Source organism: Felis catus, chromosome B4, assembly GCF_018350175.1.
Source record: "Felis catus isolate Fca126 chromosome B4, F.catus_Fca126_mat1.0, whole genome shotgun sequence".
Lineage (NCBI taxonomy): Eukaryota > Metazoa > Chordata > Mammalia > Carnivora > Felidae > Felis > Felis catus.
The window spans coordinates 132,939,247-132,957,446 of NC_058374.1; the positions used below are offsets into that span (position 1 = coordinate 132,939,247).

The 18,200-nt window shown below is 59.5% G+C and overlaps 1 protein-coding gene across 4 annotated transcripts in view; it reads left to right on the forward strand.

Moving 5' to 3' along the window:
- CACNA1I (calcium voltage-gated channel subunit alpha1 I) overlaps positions 1–18,200 on the forward strand; it is a 137,495-nt gene that overhangs the window by 24,663 nt on the left and 94,632 nt on the right. For all 4 annotated transcript variants that reach the window (XM_045062392.1, XM_045062391.1, XM_023257494.2 and 1 more), the window contains one exon: positions 9,448–9,707. In XM_045062392.1, the coding sequence (XP_044918327.1) occupies positions 9,469–9,707 (239 nt within the window). In that variant the 5' untranslated portion in view covers positions 9,448–9,468. The remainder of the gene's footprint in view (positions 1–9,447; positions 9,708–18,200) is intronic.

Sequence of the window (18,200 nt, forward strand, 5' to 3'; positions counted from 1 at the left end):
TCAGGGTCCTGGGGGTTTTGAGCTGTGGGTTAGGTTGGCATGTGGGGAGACCCCTGAGCTAGATTCTGGCCCTGGGAGTCTGGGTTCTGGGTCTAGGTGTGTGTGTGTGTGTGTGTGTGTGTGTGTGTGTGTGTGTGTGTGTGTGTGAGAGAGAGAGAGAGAGAGAGAGAGAGAGAGAGAGAGATTGAGAGAGAGCGAGAAAGCTTGCTTGCGTCTCTTGCCTCTATGGTGTGATGGGGTCTGACACGCCATGTGAGGAATGTCCTAAGGCTGGAGTGCTCAGGGTGGCCTGAGCAGGGACCCAGTCTATCCTTCCGTCTCCCACCGCCCTGAGGATTTGCCCGGCAGATAACGGCCACCACCTGGGAGCTAGGATGCCGTGCAGACAGGGATGTGGTGTCCATGGGCTGGGCCCGTGGGAAAGGGTCTGGCTGAGGAGATCAGGCCTGCTTCCCAAGACTGCAGTCCCCGTGCCCTGCTCACGCTGTCAGGTCACCTCTTGGATCAGTATTTCCCCTCAGCACCAAGGACTGGCTCTGGAAACTCTTGTCCACCCTTCAGGATAAACTTTTTGTTCAGACTCCAGGACCCAGGCTGGGCTGGGGACAGGGTGGGGAGTCTAGCTACCTCCCTTGCTGCCTCTACCGTCAAGGCTGAGCCAGAGGGAGGGGATGCCCGTGGGTGACAGGGTAGGGCGACACTGAGTGGGGACCAATTCTGAGGCTGCAGCGGGGGGTGGGGGGGGTGGGGAGGAAAGGGAGGAGGGAGGAGCACGTCCTGGGGGGGGTGGGGCTGAGCTCGTCTGACACCAAATTCATGAAGCCCCGTGCGCCCTGGCGGTGCTGCCCTCCCTCCCCAGCTGCTCAGAGCAACCCAGCCCTGCCCCTGGGCACCAGGAGGGTCAGCTCTGGGGAGGGGCTGCAGGCCTGGCAGAAGTACCACCCCCCCAATCCCTTTCCTGTCTACCTCATTCGGGGTGCTTCTGAGAGGGTGTCTTCTAGGCCCACCAGGGGGCATCACGCAGCAGTTCCTGAGTCCCTGTGCCCTGACTCCCCTTGACCTTGGGTGCGGAGGTGGGGGCAGAGGTTGCCGTGAGAACGGCTCTTCTCTCACTGTCACCGGCGCCAGATGGCCTCCCCCGGACAGCCCACGGCCAGGCCAAGCCGTCTTAGGGACCGCTGTGATCGTAGCTCCTCCGTGTCCTGGACCCAGCGCCACACCCTCAGCGCTGGGCGTCGCTACCTGTGACTCTCCCCGTCCCCTTTGTCATGCCCCCTGCGCTGCCGTTTCTGCCACCCTCACCTCGCACCCCAAGTGGGACTCCCCTGGGCCTCAGCCCTCCCAGGAAAGTCTGTTTCTGGATACCACTCGGCTCTCCCCCACCCTGGAAGGGCTCCCGCCCCCAGGCAGCTTCTGAGTGCTTTCCAAGGTAACAAACAGGCTCTTGTGAGGCTCCCCTCCGCTGCCTTGTTCTCTGAGTGCCCAGCCCCCAGCTCAGGGTGCTGAAACGCCACGTCTGGAAAGATGGGATGCCAGGCTGGGTGTGGGGGTCCAGGGAGACCCCACCGGGCTGCACGGTCCTCCTTCCCTCCTCTCCATCTCTTGTCCTCCTTCCTGTTTCCTTTCTTGTCCTCCCTCCCCCACTGCTCCTTTCAGACCCCTTCCCTCCCTCCACTTCTTTTCCGCAGAATGTTTTCTTCCACACACATGTTCCCGAGATCTGCTCTTGCCTTGTGCCCTCAACCCTTGCGCCCACAGTCCAGGGAGGTGTGGGTGTGTGGTCTGTGTTCATGCTCCGTGATCCGTGGTCTATGGATCTCGGTAACTGCGTGTGTGTGTGGGTCTGTGGGGCTGTAGGTCCCTGGGTCTGAGGATCCGTAAACCTGTGGGTGTATGTGTCTGTGAATCTGTGGATATGTGGATTTTTGGACTCGTGGGTCTGTAGGTCCGTGGGCCTGTGGATCCTGATATCCAGGAAGATGTGGGCTGAGTCTCTCTTCCTCACGGCTGCCAGTGTAAGGCAGGAAGAAAACAAATCAGATTTCCTTTTCTCTCTTGTATTTATTAAGCACCTACTATGTGCCAAACCCTGTTCTGGTTACTGGGGGACCTAGCAGTGAACAAAAGGGAGCAGACAAAACCTGCCCTCTTGGAGCTTCTGTGCCCCCGAGAGGGGGCCTGGGGCCTCCCCTGTGCCAGGTGCTGTGTGGGCATATGGCTACAGGGCCTGGTTTTCTCTTGTGCCCTTGGAGGGGAGAACAAGGCTGTGTTTGGTACGTAGGCGGCGCAGATTGTGGAGGGCTTGAAAGCACAAGGTGTTTGGATGTCCTTGAACAAGTGTGGGGGGCTTCAGAGGCTCGTTGGGCAGGAGAGGATAAGAGGGAAGTAGTTTCTCCAGGATGGAGGCCATGGTCTTTTGGGGCTGGAATTTGGCACAGACCTGAACCTGCCTCACGGACCTTCCCCTTCATCGCAGATGCCCTGCCTCTGCCAGCTCCCCCTTTTCCTGCACTCTGGCCATGATGGTCTCACTGATGATGCATTTGTTAAAGTTTATTTATTTTGAGAGAGAGAGAGAGCACACGCAGTGGAGGGGCAGAGAGAGAGGGAGAAAGAGAATCCCAAGCAGGCTCCACGCTGTCAGTGCAGAGCCCGACGTGGGGCTCGACCTCACGAACCGTGAGATCACGACAAGATCAAGAGTTGGATGCTTAATCGACCGAGCCACCCAGGCGTCTCCACTGATGGTGATGCATTTTAAGAAGAATGTCAGGCTTTTCTCTCTCCTTGCCACTGACTGCTGACCCTGATGAGCAGTGAGGGCCATAGGCAGCTCCCTGTCGGTCCAGGGACTTAGGCCTCCTCCCTGGATCACTCGGCTCTTGTCCTCGGGTGGGGGCGGGCGCGAAGGGGGAGAGACACGAGCAAGTTCACAGTCATGGGGTTGGCCCAGAGGGGCAAGGCACTTAGCATCACGGGGGAATCAGCTTCTTGTACAAGTGGGACAGTACCCATCACCTTAAAGGGTTTTTGTGAGGCTTAGGAGTGTCTCTGCTGTGCCTAGCGTGGGGCCACACGCTGTCCTCCTTCCCCATTTGCTGTCCCTTTAGTGAGGTAGAGAAGGAATCACGTTTTGCATTTTATACAAGAGGAAATGGAGCTTGGGGAGACTGTGTGTTGTAACAAGAGTAGAGCTGGGACCCGAGCCTGGGTCCTGAGACTCCTGATCCAGTGCTCTTCCTAGTAGAACAGCCTCCCTGTCTCCAGGGACCACATTCACCCTCGGTTTTTTAGCTGAAGTAAGACCCAAGGCCCTAATTACTGCAGAAGGAGAAAAAAATGATCAGCAGGGTCGCCTGCTGGGAAATGTTCAAACACACGGATGGAGATTCAAATACAGCTTCACTTGCTGGCACTTGCCATAAGGCTGATAGCTGACAAACAAGTGACAGTGTCTAGTGACAGACGTGTGGACAGGTAGTGGGGGGGGGGCGTTGGCGGGCTGCTATGTCCTGTCCACTGCCTGGCCTGCCTGGATGACCTTTTACTGGTAACATGGATTTGGGCCTTCCAGATCCAAATCCTTTCACTCAGTAGCTCTTGACCCTGGGGACATCCCTTAGACTCTGTGCCTCAGTTTCCTTACCTAGCTAGTGGAGAGAACAAAAACACCTCGCTGGATCGTAACCGGGTGCCTGGCATACAGTAAGTGCTCAACAAACAGCGTTGGCTATGACTCTTGTTAGCTGCCCACGGGAGGGCGGTCTGATTCAGTTCATTGAACGCCGCAGAGCTAAGAGGCCCAGCTGTTGATTTTGGTGACGGGACCAACATGATTGCGGCGTGTGCAGGCTCAGCTGGCCAGACCAGAGCAAGTTCCGTGTCAGGTCTTGCACTTGGGGGCCGTCCTGGAGCCATTCATCTTGAGGCTAGAGGAGACGTGCCTTGGCCGCGGTTCCCCTGAAGAAGATCTGAGGAGACCAGTGGACCACATGCACCAGAGATGCCCCCGTCTGACTGGGTTGCCAGTCAGGCTCTGGGGCTCCCAGGCTGCATCGAGAGAGGGCCCCACTGCAGGATCAGGTGCCCTCTCTGCTCTACTCTGGGTTTTTTGGTTCGTCCCTTGCAGGGGAAAGTGGGCAAACATAAGTCTGACGGGGGATGGGTCCCAAGGAGCAGATGATCTGGAAATTGTCGCCCAGGGAGTGGTTGAGGGAGCTGGTGACAAGAGGCCTGGGGCAGATGAGGCTACGGGGTGGGCGGGCTGTCGTCTCTCATCTGCAGGGCTGTGGTGCGGAAGAAGGAGCAGACAGAGGTTCCAGGGGCTCTGGCATGTTGGCTGGAAGATTCTGGGAGGCAGCCTCGCAGGGGCTTTTCTACAGGCCTCCAGATGGAGGCTCTGCATTGGCGCGCGCGCGTGCTCGTGTGTGAGTGTGTGTCTGTGTGAATACGGTGAGTGTGTGAAGTCCACGTTTGGGTTGGTGTGAGTAAATGCTAAGCATGTGTGAGTAAATGCTGCGCGTGAGTGTGAGAGTACATGCCCGGTTGTGCATGGCTGTGTGTGTGTGTGTGAATGTTGCGCGTGTGGTCTTTGGGCTGCTGAGCGTGTGGTGACCGACTAGGCCCCTTTGGGGTTCCCGCTCTTTTCAGGGACTCCCCGTGTGGGGGTCTGGGGCCCATACGAGTCTAAATCCAGGCACTGCGTTCCTGGGGCTCGTAAGTTCCGGGGTTCTGGAATTGCACGGCCGACGGCTCGAACAAGCACGGGAGACTGTTGCGGGGCCCCTGTGGGCCGGCCCAGTGTCCGGTGGTGTGGCCGGGGGCTGCCGTGTGCCGCCCCAGTGCATCCCCCGTCCTTCTCGCAGTCGTGCCACGGGACTGTTGTCACCCTCATTTTACAGCTGGGTCACCGAGGGCCACTGCCGGGCTGAGCGGTGCCACGGTGGATTGGTGTCCGAGCGGGGACTCCAGCCCGGGTCCTGGCTTCCAGCCCGTGCTCTGAAACATCTTGCTAGAGAATCTGAGGTTATTGTAGCTAATACCTTGGGCCTCGAAGGTTCTAGGTGATTCTAAGATATTCTGAGTCTGAGATTCCTAGATTCTAGTATTCCCAGAATGAAGTCGCTGCTTATTCTTTTAGCTGCGACATCAGCTGATGTGTGTGGTTGTCGATAAAGGGGTAAACAAATGGTCTGCCTGTGTGTGCCTGTGAATACACAAACACACGCATGCATACGTACACACACGCGCACGCGCGGCCTGGGGTGACCAGGCTAGGCCTCAAGGCTTTTTCCACCAGGGCTCTGAGCTCTGTAGATACAAGGCCTCTCCCCAGCACGCTCCGAGGGCTCTGGAGTGCCAGTTGGAAGATGCTGGGAGGCAGGCTTCCCCACGGACTGGGGAAGACTTGGAGGGTCTGTCTACACTGGGGGTCTTGGTTGCAGCAGCAGGTATATCGGCACTGTCTGGTGACTCAGTTGGGAGCGAGGACCTGGTCCCAGGCTGCTTTTCCCTGTCCCAGGGTGGTGTCCGTTATGGTTCGGTGCTTGGGCTGTGGAGCGGCAGACCTGAACTGGGACCTCGACTCTGCCTTGTGCCAGCCGAGTGACCAGGGGCGCTGCTTGACTTCTCTGGGCCCCGGTTTCTTTCTCCATAAAGAAGAAATAAGGGTGGTCTCTGCCGTACGTCAAGGGGCGTCGTAGAAATCGACATAAACGATGCACAGAAAGCCCCTTGCTCGTTGACTGGCGCAGAAGCAGGCTCAGAGCCTCCGTGATGCTGTGGTGGTGATGGTGGGATGGTGGCGATGGCAGACAGAGGACTGGGGCGGCAGCCCCTGGGGATGGCACAGCTGGCCTCATGCATGCTCAGACTCCCACTTCACGGGGCTTAGAGAGCCTTCCCGTCCACATCACGTGAGGCCTGCTGAGGCAGGCAGGAGGAGGGCCGATCTTTACAGAAAGGCCGAGGCCCCGAGAGGCTGGTGGAGTCGGGAGTGGGGGTGGGTGCGTGTGTTCCAGACACAGTGGACTTCTTCTCTTGCCACTGTACTTGCCCACAGAGGCCAGTCCAGTTACCATACCGCTGCCTGGCGGGCCTACCCTGGGAGTACTTTGAGAGAAGAGTCTCAGGATATGGAGGCAGCCCGAGCTCTGGGGCCAGAGGGACTCGAGTTTGAATCCAGCAGGGTTGTCACCGGAAGCCAGTCCTGTCATGTCTGTGAGGCTCAGTCCGCGGACAGGTTGGAGCTCGGAGGCGGGGTGGGGGCGGAGGGGGACAGCTGCCAAACCCTCAAGAGCTTCTAGCAATAGGCGAATAGGCAGCCGGGGACAGGAGCAGACCTTCAGGCACAGGGCAGAAGGAACTGGGACTATACGGAGCAGGTCACAGGGTGGCACCCTGAATGGGCACTGGAGAGCAGGTCAGAGGGTGGAGGCTGGGTGGGCATTGGGAGTGGGTCAGAGGGTGGAGGCTGGGTGGGCATTGGGAGTGGGTTGGGGGTGACAGGTCAGAGGGTAGAGGCTGGTGGGCCCTGGAGAGCAGGTCAGAGGGTAGAGGCTGGGTGGGCATTGGGAGTGGGTTGGGGGTGACAGGTCAGAGGGCAGAGGCTGTGTGGGCCCTGGAGAGCAGGTCAGAGGGTGGAGGCTGGGTGGGCATTGGGAGTGGGTTGGGGGTGACAGGTCAGAGGGTAGAGGCTGGGTGGGCCCTGGAGAGCAGGTCAGAGGGTGGAGGCTGGGTGGGCATTGGGAGTGGGTTGGGGGTGATGGCCTTGAGAGTAGCGGTCTCTGGGAGTCCCATGGTGAGGTGGGAGAGGTGTGAGGAAAAAGGACTGTGACAGTGTGACAGTCTTAAGCAGGACCAAGTGAGGCAAAAAGCAAGTCAGGACAAAGTGGACAGAGCTGAGAGCGAGGAGGTGGGAGGGGGGAGTCACGTGTGGTTCCCGAGGCCACGGCGGCTCTCTGCACCTATGTGGTTGTGGGAGGGGTTTGGGCGGTGCTGGGTAGGGTGGCATCGGGGCCGGAGCACGGCCAGGCTTTTCTGCCTCTAAAATATGTCTCAAATCCACCCCTCTCTTCCCACCTCCACCAGCATCCCAGGCCAGGCCAGCCCATCCTTCCTGCCTCTTCTTGGCCCTCCCTGCCCCACCCCTGCTCTTCCACTCTCCCTTCGGCCCTCAGAGGGATGGCTTAAAAACACAGACCTGAGCACACTACTCCCTGCGTACAACCCTCCGTGGCTTCCTGTTGCACTTGGAATAGAACGCAAGCTCCTTGCCTGGGCTCACAGTGGGTCCCTGCCAAACACTCAATTTCATCCCCCCCCCGCCCCCCCGCCCTCGGCTGGGCCACACTGGCCTCATTTCTCTTCCCTAAACACATTGAGCTCATTCCAGCCTCCCAGCCTCTGCACATGCTGTTCCTTCTACCTGGACTGCTCGTCCCACAGATCACACGCCCGCACGCCGGTGCCTTCCGGTTCCTGTTTTTAATCCTCGATGTCTCTTCCCTTAGGCAAAGCACTTTCCCCACTCCCACCTTCTTCCCTCCCCCCCCCCCCCGTGTGTTTACTTCCCCACATATTCTATTCATTTATTCAACGAGTATTTACTGAGCACCTAGTATGTTCCAGGCACTGTTCTAGGCACTGGGTGGGGCGGGGTGGGGGGGAGGATACAGCAGTGAACGAGACAGACCGTGGTGCCGGGTGCTCTTACAGCCTTCTTTCAGGTTGGGCAGACAGGCACTAAATCATGAAGATATAAATTCATAAATGATACGGTATGTTTGGTGGCGATAAGGGCTCTGGAGCCCAGAGGGAGAGAAATTAATTGACTCGTGTGTCTCCTTTGCTGGAGTGTCTGCGGAATGGAGGCTGGTGCAGATCTGGCTTACTCACTGGCAGGGCTGCAGAGCCTGTGAGGTGCCTGCACGTAGTAGGTGCTCGGGAAACATTTATTGGACAGATCCATGCATCGTCAGGACCTGGGGGACAGGGGATGGGAGTTGGAGGAGAGGGTGTTCCAGGGACAGGGAACCGTGTGAGCAGAGGTCTGGAGGAGGCAGCCGGTGCTCTAGGACCTGAGGAGGGAGGTCCGATGTGGCAGAAGCAAGGGGCCAGCAGGGGGTGGTGGGCGCTGTGGTGGGCAGACCTGGAGCCACCCCTTGGGGGGATGTTTTTCAGCCCAGTGGTTGACACGTGGCAGGCCAGGTTGCCTGAAAGCTTATGTAAGGCCCATGGCTGTTTTTCTGGAACTAAGAGCAGAGCCTGGAGCTTGGGAGAAGACTCTGCCTCCCTGACCAGCCGGGCAAAGGGCCGGGAGGTGCCAACTCCCGCCTGTTGCCCCTGGGAGCCAGAGAAATGTCCAAACGCATCAGCCGTGAGCAGCTCAGCGGCCGCGGTCAGTAGTCCGGTGAGCACCACGAGCTTAGTTAGGCTCCAGCTCCCACTGCCCAGCCGGCACCGTCAGGGTCCTGGGGCCTGGGAGACCCCAGTGCACGAGGATTCAGGGACTGGTGGCCTCTCAGAGCAGGTGGTGAGGGGGCAAGCCCGTTCTTCCTCCTTCGCCATTGGCCAAGCAAGGCCATGGTCAGTCATCGCTAAATCTGGAGCACGGGTGCTGGGACTCTGGCGTCTAAGCGTGCCCTGCTTCTACACTTGGGTCAGCGTGTAGCCTCGTGTGCCCTTCCTTCTCTGGGTCTCAGTTCCTCCGTCTGCACGGTAGTGCCCCTGGGTTGTTGTCGACGTCAGACGAGACCACGACGTGGGAGTGCCCCTGAGCCGAAGTCGGGAGCAGCTATGTAATTTGCGGAACTCATTGCAGAACGAAAAGGCGGGGGCTCCTGGCCAACCATTATTAAGAATTTCAACTCGGTGACAGCAGAGCATTAAACCAAGAGCCCTTCTGAGCTCCCCTGTACGTCTCAGGGGAGGTGTCGTTGCCTCAGGGAAGGCTGCCCTGATTCCCTCCCGGCTTGCCCAACTCCCTTGGTGTCTGGCCCTGTGACACTCCAACCTGTCTTAGTCAACACGTGTCACCCTGGCACTAATGTCCGACTTTCCACCAACATCCCTTTTTTCCTTGCAGATTTTCTTTGTTTCCGACGATGCCATAAATCTATAGCTCTAGTCTCATAAAAAGCCCCACAAAAACCCCAACAGTATCGCAATTACATTCTAGGAAGGTTTTATTCTTCTTACTTTCCATCGCCCCAAACTGGGGCGGAGCAAAGTTGACCAGACTTGTCTCAGGACCACTCACTGGGAGTGGATTCTGACTTGGGTGCATCTGGGCCCTCAGCTTTTTCCTAATCCTCGTGGCAGAGTGAGGACAAGGGGCCTACGGACCCGAGGCTGCTCTGTCTGGGCTGCGTCCCCCGTGAGGGAAGGCGGGGTGGGGAGTGGGTGCCAGGCACCCCCTGCCACGTGCCACGTCTCTTCCTCCCCCAGGGCTCCTGGTTCGGCGCCAACATGGCCGAGAGCTCCTCGCCGCCCTCCTCGTCTGCCGCAGCCGCAGCCCCAGCAGCTGAGCTGGGAGTCACGGAGCAGCCGGGGCCCCAGAGCCCCCCTCCCTCCCCTCCAGGCCTGGAGGAGCCCCTGGATGGAGCCGATCCTGAAGTCCCTCACCCGGACCTGGCACCCGTTGCCTTCTTCTGCCTACGACAGACCACCAGCCCCCGGAACTGGTGCATCAAGATGGTGTGTAACCCATATCCTTTGTGTGACGGGGCCGAGCTGTTCCCTGATGGAGCCCTGCCTGCCACACCTTCCTCTGGATAGGAGGCCGTGGTGGTGGTGAGCGAGCTCAGATAGCGGGTCTGGGGGAATGTCGGGGCACGGAGGGCGGACCGATGAGGACCTGGCGTCCTGCTGATGCGAACGTTCTGGAAGTCGGTGATGACCTGGGGGTTGGTTCAGTGCCCGGCTGGCTCAGAGAGTCGTCCGGTGTGAGCCCCGGGTCTACGCTGGGACTGGGAAGCCTGTGTTAAGTGAGACCCTGGCCCATGGCTCAGCTCCCGGTGACTGAGCCATTTGGTTGATGGAGGCCACATGATACGAGTCCGAAGGGGACCCTGTGGGCGTGAACCCCGAGGCGGCAGAAGGCACTTGCTGCCCCTGGTCTGCCCGTGTGGCCCCTGTTACGACCCTTCGCTATTTCCCACTGCCCTGGAGGAGTAGAGCAAAGTCCTCCCCCAGCCCACCAGGTGCCACCTTCCTGCTCCCTCTGCGTTCTTCTAGGCCTCAGGGCCTTCCCACGTGCTCTTCCTTGTGAAACGCTTTTCCCTTCCCTCTCCACCTGGCACAATCCTTCACTGCGTCCTTCCGACCGTGGCTTAAGCGTCACCCGCTCAGGGCAGTGTGCCCCGATTCCCCCTTGGCCTCTCCGTTTGTTGTCACTCTCTAGTTGTGGCATTCCGAAGCTACCATCTGCCTCCTCCAGGGAACCGTCAGGTGAGCGGCACACGGACCGAGCGTGTCTTGTTTGCCGCTGGACCCCAGCACCCAGCGCCCAGCACGGTGCCTGGCGCGCCACGGGCTCGCTCTCCTTCGGTGTTCGCCGGGCGCGTTTTGGCGGTGTCTGAGCTGGGTCTCCAGTAATGAGCGGTGTTGGGTGGACAGGGTGGTGGGGAGGGGGCTACCTCAGGAACAAAGGCCAGGAGAAGAGAGGGACGAGGGAGTGAGGGACAGTGGGGAGAGAGGAGGCGGAGGGGGGGAGAGGGAGGCTTGCAGGGGCTGAGTGAGGAGCTGGCCTGTGTTCTCAGGGCAGCGGGACCAGGGTGAGTTTACAGCAGGGTGTGATAGGGAGAGATCAGTGTGTTAGAAAGATGGCTCGGTGCCGTGTGGAAATGGGTCGTGGGGTGAGCCCAGGAGGAGGAGGAGGAGGCTTTGGGACCCAGACATGGTGGCCTCTGGCTTTTGGGGCCCACCAGGCAGCACGGAGTCTCTGCCAGGGCTTGAGGCCACCCAGGGTAGGGTCTGAGCCCAGCTCTGGACACCTGGGATACCCGGGATGCAGGCTGGGGTGACGATGAGGCCCCCAGAAAGGCTGGGGGAGGCAGCCATGCTGAGCCCAGGACTGCTGGCCTCCCTGCTATGTCAGGGGCTGGGTGATGACCTTGGAAACCCGAGGCTGTCTGCTGGCATGGGTGGAGTGTGGATCCGGGTGCCCCTAGCTGGGCGGAGGGCCAAAAGCCTTCACGGTCCTTCTGTGGGACAGCTCAGGAGGTCTCAGCCATGGTTAGAGGATCTATTCAATAACTCTGTTCACCCAGCGCTCTCTGACATCAGCCCTGGGATCGTGGAGGACAGAGAAACATAGCTAGCTGGTCTGCCCTGAGGAGCTCCCGGGGGCAGGGGACACAGGCACCATCCATGGGAACAGTTTTAGTACAGTAGGTTGGGGAAACCTTAGGAGCCTGCAGCATGTAAGCTGGGGGGTGGCCAGGCCAGGAAAAGGGGGACCACAGGAGCTTTGGGCCTTTGAGGGAGAGAAAGGCTCACTGGAAGACTGGGGAGACCGTGGAATCGTGTCACAGGGACCTTGCCTGGGTGGGACAGAGGTTGATTCTGGCTCTGCCATTGGCTCCTGTGTGACCTCGGGAAAGTTGCTATACCTTTCTGAGCCTCATAGGGTCCAGACAGTTAAGACTGGGCTGGGCTGGGCTGGGCTGGAGGCATGGCTCAGATTAACTTGGCCTGGGAGTGTGACCTAAAAACAAGGGTCTGGATGACATGGCCTTCTCTAGCTCTGGGAGCCGCCTGGAGTGCCAGCCATAGTTGCCCACACCCTTGACCTCAGGCCCTGATCACTGAGCAGCCCACAGAGACCCTTCCAGGTTGCCACATTGCTGGCCTGTCGGGCAGACAGAGCCCCTGGGGTCCTCTGGCCTTTGTCCTCACCAACGCCCTGGGCTCCACACTGTGCACCTGTGGGAGGCTGGGGTTGGGAGCGCCAATGAGGCCAGCCTCGGGAGGGGAGGGGAGGGGAGGGGAGGGAAGGAGACCTGCCCCTGGGCAGAGCTGGGCTTGGTCCCCTGTCTCAGGGAGAGCCCTGGGTCCCAGCGTGTGGAAGCCGCGTGGGGGAGGAGGGCTGTCAGATTCAGCCCCCTCCTTGGGGAGGGACTCCCCGACACTGGGAGCTGCTCAGGGCACATTGGGCTCCCCGGGCCCCGTGACAGAGCTTCTGAGGCTGGGTCGAAAGATGAAGGGTCTCTGCCTGAACCGGCTGCCTCGCTTCCGAGTTCCCTCCTAGACCAAAGATCTGATGACTCTGCACTGGAGCAGCTTCAGAAGTGTCAGGTTCTGGGACTCTCCTACTGGAAGCTTCTGTGATTAAGTCTAAGCGTTCAGAGTTTAGATTTAAGGCTCAGGGCCATTAACATTCTAAGCCTCTGCCATGCAAAGCCTGTAAAGTTCCGTGTTTCAAAGAGGGCACGAGTCTGAGATTTGGTGGCTGTGGCTGCCCGTCATATGTGTTTGGAAGTCTGAGGACCCGAGATTCTAGGCTTTGTGAACACGATGGTTCGGTGCTAAGATGTCATAGCCTGAATCGGATCGGTGGGAGAGAGGCTGAGGCAGGTTTTTGCAAGTGCAGGCCCACATGACCTTGGTGTCCGCAGGGGCGCTGGAGCAGAGACTTGACGGGGTGGGGGGGGGGGCGGTGGTGCTCAGGCTGGGCTTTAGGGTCCTGGTGTGTGTGTGGGGGGGTGTCTTTGATCAGGCGATGCAGGCTCTTGGATTCTTCCCTGGCCAGAAACCTCCCTTTCTCCCCTCCTCCTTGGGAGAGAGCTCAGGGAGGGGGCAGTGCTTAACCAGGGGGCTCCTCAGTGGGGACACCGTTGGCATCTTGGGTGTGACAGCATTTTGTGGTCCAGGCTGTCTGGCAAATTACAGGACATTTGGTGTTTTTGTCCCTAAATATTAGTAGGTAGTGGCCCCCAATCATTGTGACATCCATAAATGATCGTCCACACTTCCAGACTCTGCACGGCTCTGCTTCCCATCAAGAATCCAAAGGAATGATGGACGTGTAGGCCTCAGGGTCAGGCCGGCGGGAGCAGCTATCAGGCCCGGCGGGCCAGGGTCGGGGCAGGGCAGGCTGGCAGGGTCTGCCCAGAAAGACTGTCCCCAATGCTGATGTCCGTGGTTCATGAGGGGCCCTGGCTCAGAGCCAGCTGCCCTGTGGAACCTGGTGCTCCCTGACTCAGCCCCTCACCCAGCCCAGAGCTCGGCCCTGAGTCACCACCTGACTCACTGGAGAGTCAGAAGGCTGCCGGGACCCTCCCTGAGCTGGCGAGCCGGGGTGGGAAAGGGCCGCTCACCCAAATGTCAGCACCACCGTCTGCCTGGGCTGGGCCTCGAGCATGCACCGTCAGCCAGGGTTTCAGCCGGGAGGTCTCTGGGTCTGAAATGTCAGGGGATTGATTGCGCGGCTTGACTCATGGGTAGCTGGCATGTGGAAAATGCTGGGGCCCTGAGTCAGACAGACCCAGGGGCTCCTGCCACCTCTGATTTGCTGTGTGACCATGGGCCAGTTTTTCCCACCTCTCTGAGCCCCGTTTTCCCACCGTCAAATGGGGGTAGTACCCTCCCCCCCTTCACAGCAGTGCACGATGACCTATGTGCAAATGGAGTTCTCAGACTAGAAAAACTGCCACACGTGTAGGGGCGCCCGGGTGGCTCAGTCGGTTAAGCGTCCGACTTCGGCTCAGGTCATGACCTAACGGTTTGTGAGTTCAAGCCCCACGTTGGGTTCTGTGCTGACAGCTCAGAGCCTGGAGCCTGCTTCGGATTCTGCGTCTCCCTCTCTCTGCTCCTCCTGCACTCATGCTCTGTCTCTCTCTCTCCCTCTCTCTCCTTCAAAAATAAATAAAACCATTAAAAAAGAGAAAAAGATAAACTGCCACACATGTGGTTATCACTCTTCCTATCCGAGCTCAGAGGCGAACAGGGCCCTCACGTATCACCGGGCCTCCGCAAGATGTTAGGCATCGAGCCCTTCGGTGGAACATACGCCTCCGGAGGACATTGTTTCCAGGGAAAATCAGACTCGATCTCTGTCGTTTAGGTAAGTTTGTGCCAGTCACGCTGCCGGTAGTCACGGCCTCGTCCATGTGAGCGCTGCTGGTCAGCATAGCCCCCTCTTGCCGGGCGCCTCTGGGAGCAGGACCCATCAGCTGGAAACCCACCGATTTTCTACTCTGGATGAGACTGTGAGAGCCCTTCTTCAGCCAGGATGTAGTAGAGCTGGGATGAAAACCTCGATTTCTCTGAATCCCCAGCCTCAGCATTTATTCAGGACGCAGCGGCCACCTGCAGAGTCTGGAGAAGTGCCCGGTCCTCCTCCCAGGGCAGGGAGGTTTGCTTCACAGTGGGGAGGGTCTCCCTGGGTTTCAGCATCTACATTTGGAGGCCGCCTCTGGGGCCTGCCTGGGGCCATCCCCCGGAGGGCTGTGCAGCCCCCTTCCCTTTGGACACACTCCGGGGCCGCTGCCTCCCCCGCCCCAGCGCTAAGCCAGCGCCTCTGCTGCGGTGCAAAGCAGCCATGCATGGTGGGAAGCCAGTCGGCTGTGAAGGCCGCCTCTCTGCTGGGCGGGGGGGGTAGGGCGCCAGCCTGGGCTGGGAGGACAGAGATGCCAGCTGCCGGTGACCTTGGATATGTCACCCCCCGCCCCCACCCCGTGCTGGCCCTAGGTCTCCCTGTCTGCAGGATGGGAGGGTTGGACGATGAGGTTGGGAAGGGACTGGTGGGGAACCCCCTTCCGGCCCTGCTCAGGGAGCATCTTAGTGGTGTCTGTATGGACCACGAGGAGCCGTGTTCCTTGTGAGCGGGTTCCCTCGCTCTGTGCTTGTGGCTGGGGTCCTGGCTCTCATCTGTGCCCCCGGCCCCCTTCTGTCTGCTTCTGGTCTCCCGCCTGGCTCCGGCCTTCTGCTTGCTCTTGCTTGGAGGGCCACCTGGTCGAGACCCCAGCTGTGCAGACCCTCTGACTTTGCCAGTCACTGGGCAGGAAGGGGGCAGGGCCCACGGTCTCATCACAGCTCAAGCCTCGTGCTGTTCATTGTGGGGGTTCGGCACGTTTCTTGGAGGTGCACGGGCTCTCGTTCATCTTTCACCCATTCGTGAGACCATTCGACAAGTCTCTACCGAGAGCGTGCCATGCACCAGGCGTGCACAGAGGACAGCTATGACTGTTTTGGGCAGGGGAAGGTGCCTCTGGCTCCCTGGGAGAGATGTCAGTCGGGAGTCCATCCAGAGCGGGCACCTGAGGGGTGGCGATGAGGAATGACGGTGGCCCAGGGTGCTGGCGGGGAGAGACCGGCCTTGGGGTTGGTGTTGGGAGAGGGCTCAGGTGACCCCAGGGACCGTGGCTTGCGTGAGTGTGAAGGAAGAGCAGCTCTTGGCTTCCTGGCCAAGAGGCCTTTGCCTTTTCTGAGCCTTTGTTCGCTCATCTGTGACCTGAGGCTGCGGCAGCCCCTGGCTGGGAATGTCAGGGGGTCCGGTGGGAATTCAGGGCAAGCACTGGCTGGGCTCCTACAGCATTAAGTGCTGAGCGGCAGCTGTGGGCACACTGGGGCCAGTGGGGTAGCCATCTGGGGTGGCTCAGGACAAGGGTCCTGCAGGCGGTGGCACCTGGGCCCCAAGTCTTTGATGACCTGAGAAACCTATGGGCCGGGCTGCTAGGGAGAGAGACTGTCGGTGATGGGACGTGCTGGCTCCTGCGGGTGGGAGGGCCTGAAGGCTGGACAGTGGGAGGAGGAGAAAGCCTGGGGAGCCCCAAATGTGGCAGAGGAGAAGAGGGGGTGTCACCTGCAGGAAGACTCCCCCCCCATCGCCCTGCTATGCCTGGTCTTTGGGCCATCCCCTGTCTCTGAGCATGCTATCTCTCCATCCCGCTGCACCAGATAGGGCCTCTGGCCACTGGGTAAAGGCCTGGAGGAAACTTCTGAAGGTTTTAAGCTGTCAGGAAGTCCTCCCGTAATCTAACCTCCATCTCTTCTGTCCTGACCCCTTTCCCTATGGCTGGGCTGTTGGGAACATCTGGGGTTGAGTTTTTCCATCTCTTTCTGTCTAAACAGACGGCTGCTGGGATCTCACCCCTCCTGCCCCACTGACAAGGTGGCAGGCCCTCCCTCCCCTCCCCTGCACGGCGAAGAGAGCACCGGCCGGGAGTTGTGCAACCATGGGCGATCAGCTCTGCCCTGGACCCGGTCTCTCCCCACTACCTCAGCTTCTCTTCAGGGGCTCCTGGGGCTCCCTTGTGTGGAAGGGGGTTTGTCATCCGTAGAGAGCTGCGTGCCCAGGGAGGGCTGTTGTCTCCCTCCCTCCCTGCCTCCTTTTATTTGTTTACTCATTCCTTCCTCGCTCAAGAACCTTCCATGGCTCCCGATCACCCCCAGAACAGTCTCACTTAGCCTGGATTTGAGTCCTTCCGCGGTCCACCTGGGCTGTCCTCCAGCTACCTTTCTGCTGCTTCCCTTTGTGCTTTCTCTTCTGGAGCCCCAAACAAGTGCTGATGTTCTCTGACACCCCCTGCCTCCCTGCCTTTGCTTATGCTGGGTCTGCCCCCTGAGATGCCCTCTCCATGCCTCCGTGGCCACAAATCCCACCAGTCCCCCCGGCCCAGCTTCCTGGCCACCACCTGCGGGAAGTGTTCCTGGATCTCCAGCTTCTTCCTCTCTTGACCCTCCAGCTCTTTTTTTTTTCTTTTAATGTTTATTTATTTTTGAGAAAGAGAGACCCAGCATGAGCGGGGGGAGGGGCAGAGCGAGAGGGAGACCCAGAATCCGAAGCAGGCTCCAGGCTCTGAGCTGTCAGCACCGAGCCCGACGCGGGGTTCGAACTCAGGAACTATGAGATCATGACCTGAGCAGAAGCTGGACGCTTAACCGACTGAGCCGCCCAGGTGCCCTGACCCTCCAGCTCTTTATCAGTCCTTCTTTGTGCTACAACTTTCCTCTCCGCCTCAGGGGGATGGTTTGTGGCTTGCTTTGTCTCCTCCATCTTGCCCAGCGCGGGCCTGGCACTGATGGGCTTGTGCCTCACCTTCTAGTTCATACGGTACTGTCCCGCCCCGCCATGGCCTCTCAGGTTCTCTCAGCACCTCCTGTGAGGCGGCAGGGCCAGGAATTTGCTAGCCCCATTCTACAGCTGGGGAGACTGAGGCCCAAGAAAAAAGGGAGGCTGACTTGCCGAAGGGCACACGTTGAGTAATCAGAAAGCCAGGCAGACTGGAGCCCAGCACTCTAGACTCTGAGGCCAATGCTGCACCTGCCTGGCCGGCTTATGGCTGGGGAAGGGGTTCTTTATGGGAGGGTATCCCCTCCTCCTGCAGCCCCGGGCTAATGGGAATGCCTGGGCGGGTGGCCCCTGTTGCTGGAAGGAGCAACACATATCTGGGAAATGGCCCGTTGCTCTCCATCTGGTATAGAGAGGGTTGACTTTTCTCAGATGCAAAAGTCAGCATCAAGCTGTGCCCTAGGGACGCTTCTGGTGGCCAGACTGGATGCGGTGCTCTCGGTTGGTCAGCAGGGTGGGCTGGACTCTGGTACCATCACGTGGCCATTTCTGTGCAACCAGAGCTGCAGGTGAGGAAGCTGCCCCCGATCCGTCCTGGGGGGCCTTGGTGAAGCCTGCCTGGAGGAGGGGGCATTTGGCCTGGGTCTTGCTGCGTGAGTAGGAGTTTTCCCGAAGAACAGTTGAGGGATAGTGTTCCAGGCAGAGAGAAGAGTATAAAGAACAGTGACTGGAATCATACCCCTGTGATGCAAAGTGGGATAAAGGCTGGGCAGAGGGACCCTCAGGGAGCCGTGGCCACCGGGAGGAGGATGGAGTGGCCGGTCGGTCGGGCCTTCATGGGATGCCGCAGGAGCTGTTTGATGAAGGAGGAGACCCCGAAGCCAGGGCAAGAGAGTCTTTGATGGGTGAGAGGTGGAGGGCGTGGGGGTGGCATCCCAGCTGAGGAAAGCGCCTAGTCAGATGCCCGAGCTGAGCTGGGGTCACCACGGATGTTTTGTTAACAGCATGGCGTGTGCACTGGGTGAGGGCAGGAGTGAGAGCTGAGCATCGAAGGACATTTGGGGTCCGGATCTGGAGGGCACAGGGAGACACTGCCCCGGGAGGGCACTGGCGTTCACTAAGGACCACCCGTGTGCGGGGAGCATTTCATCTTCCCCGGCAGCTCAGGCGGCTCTAGAGAGGCCCA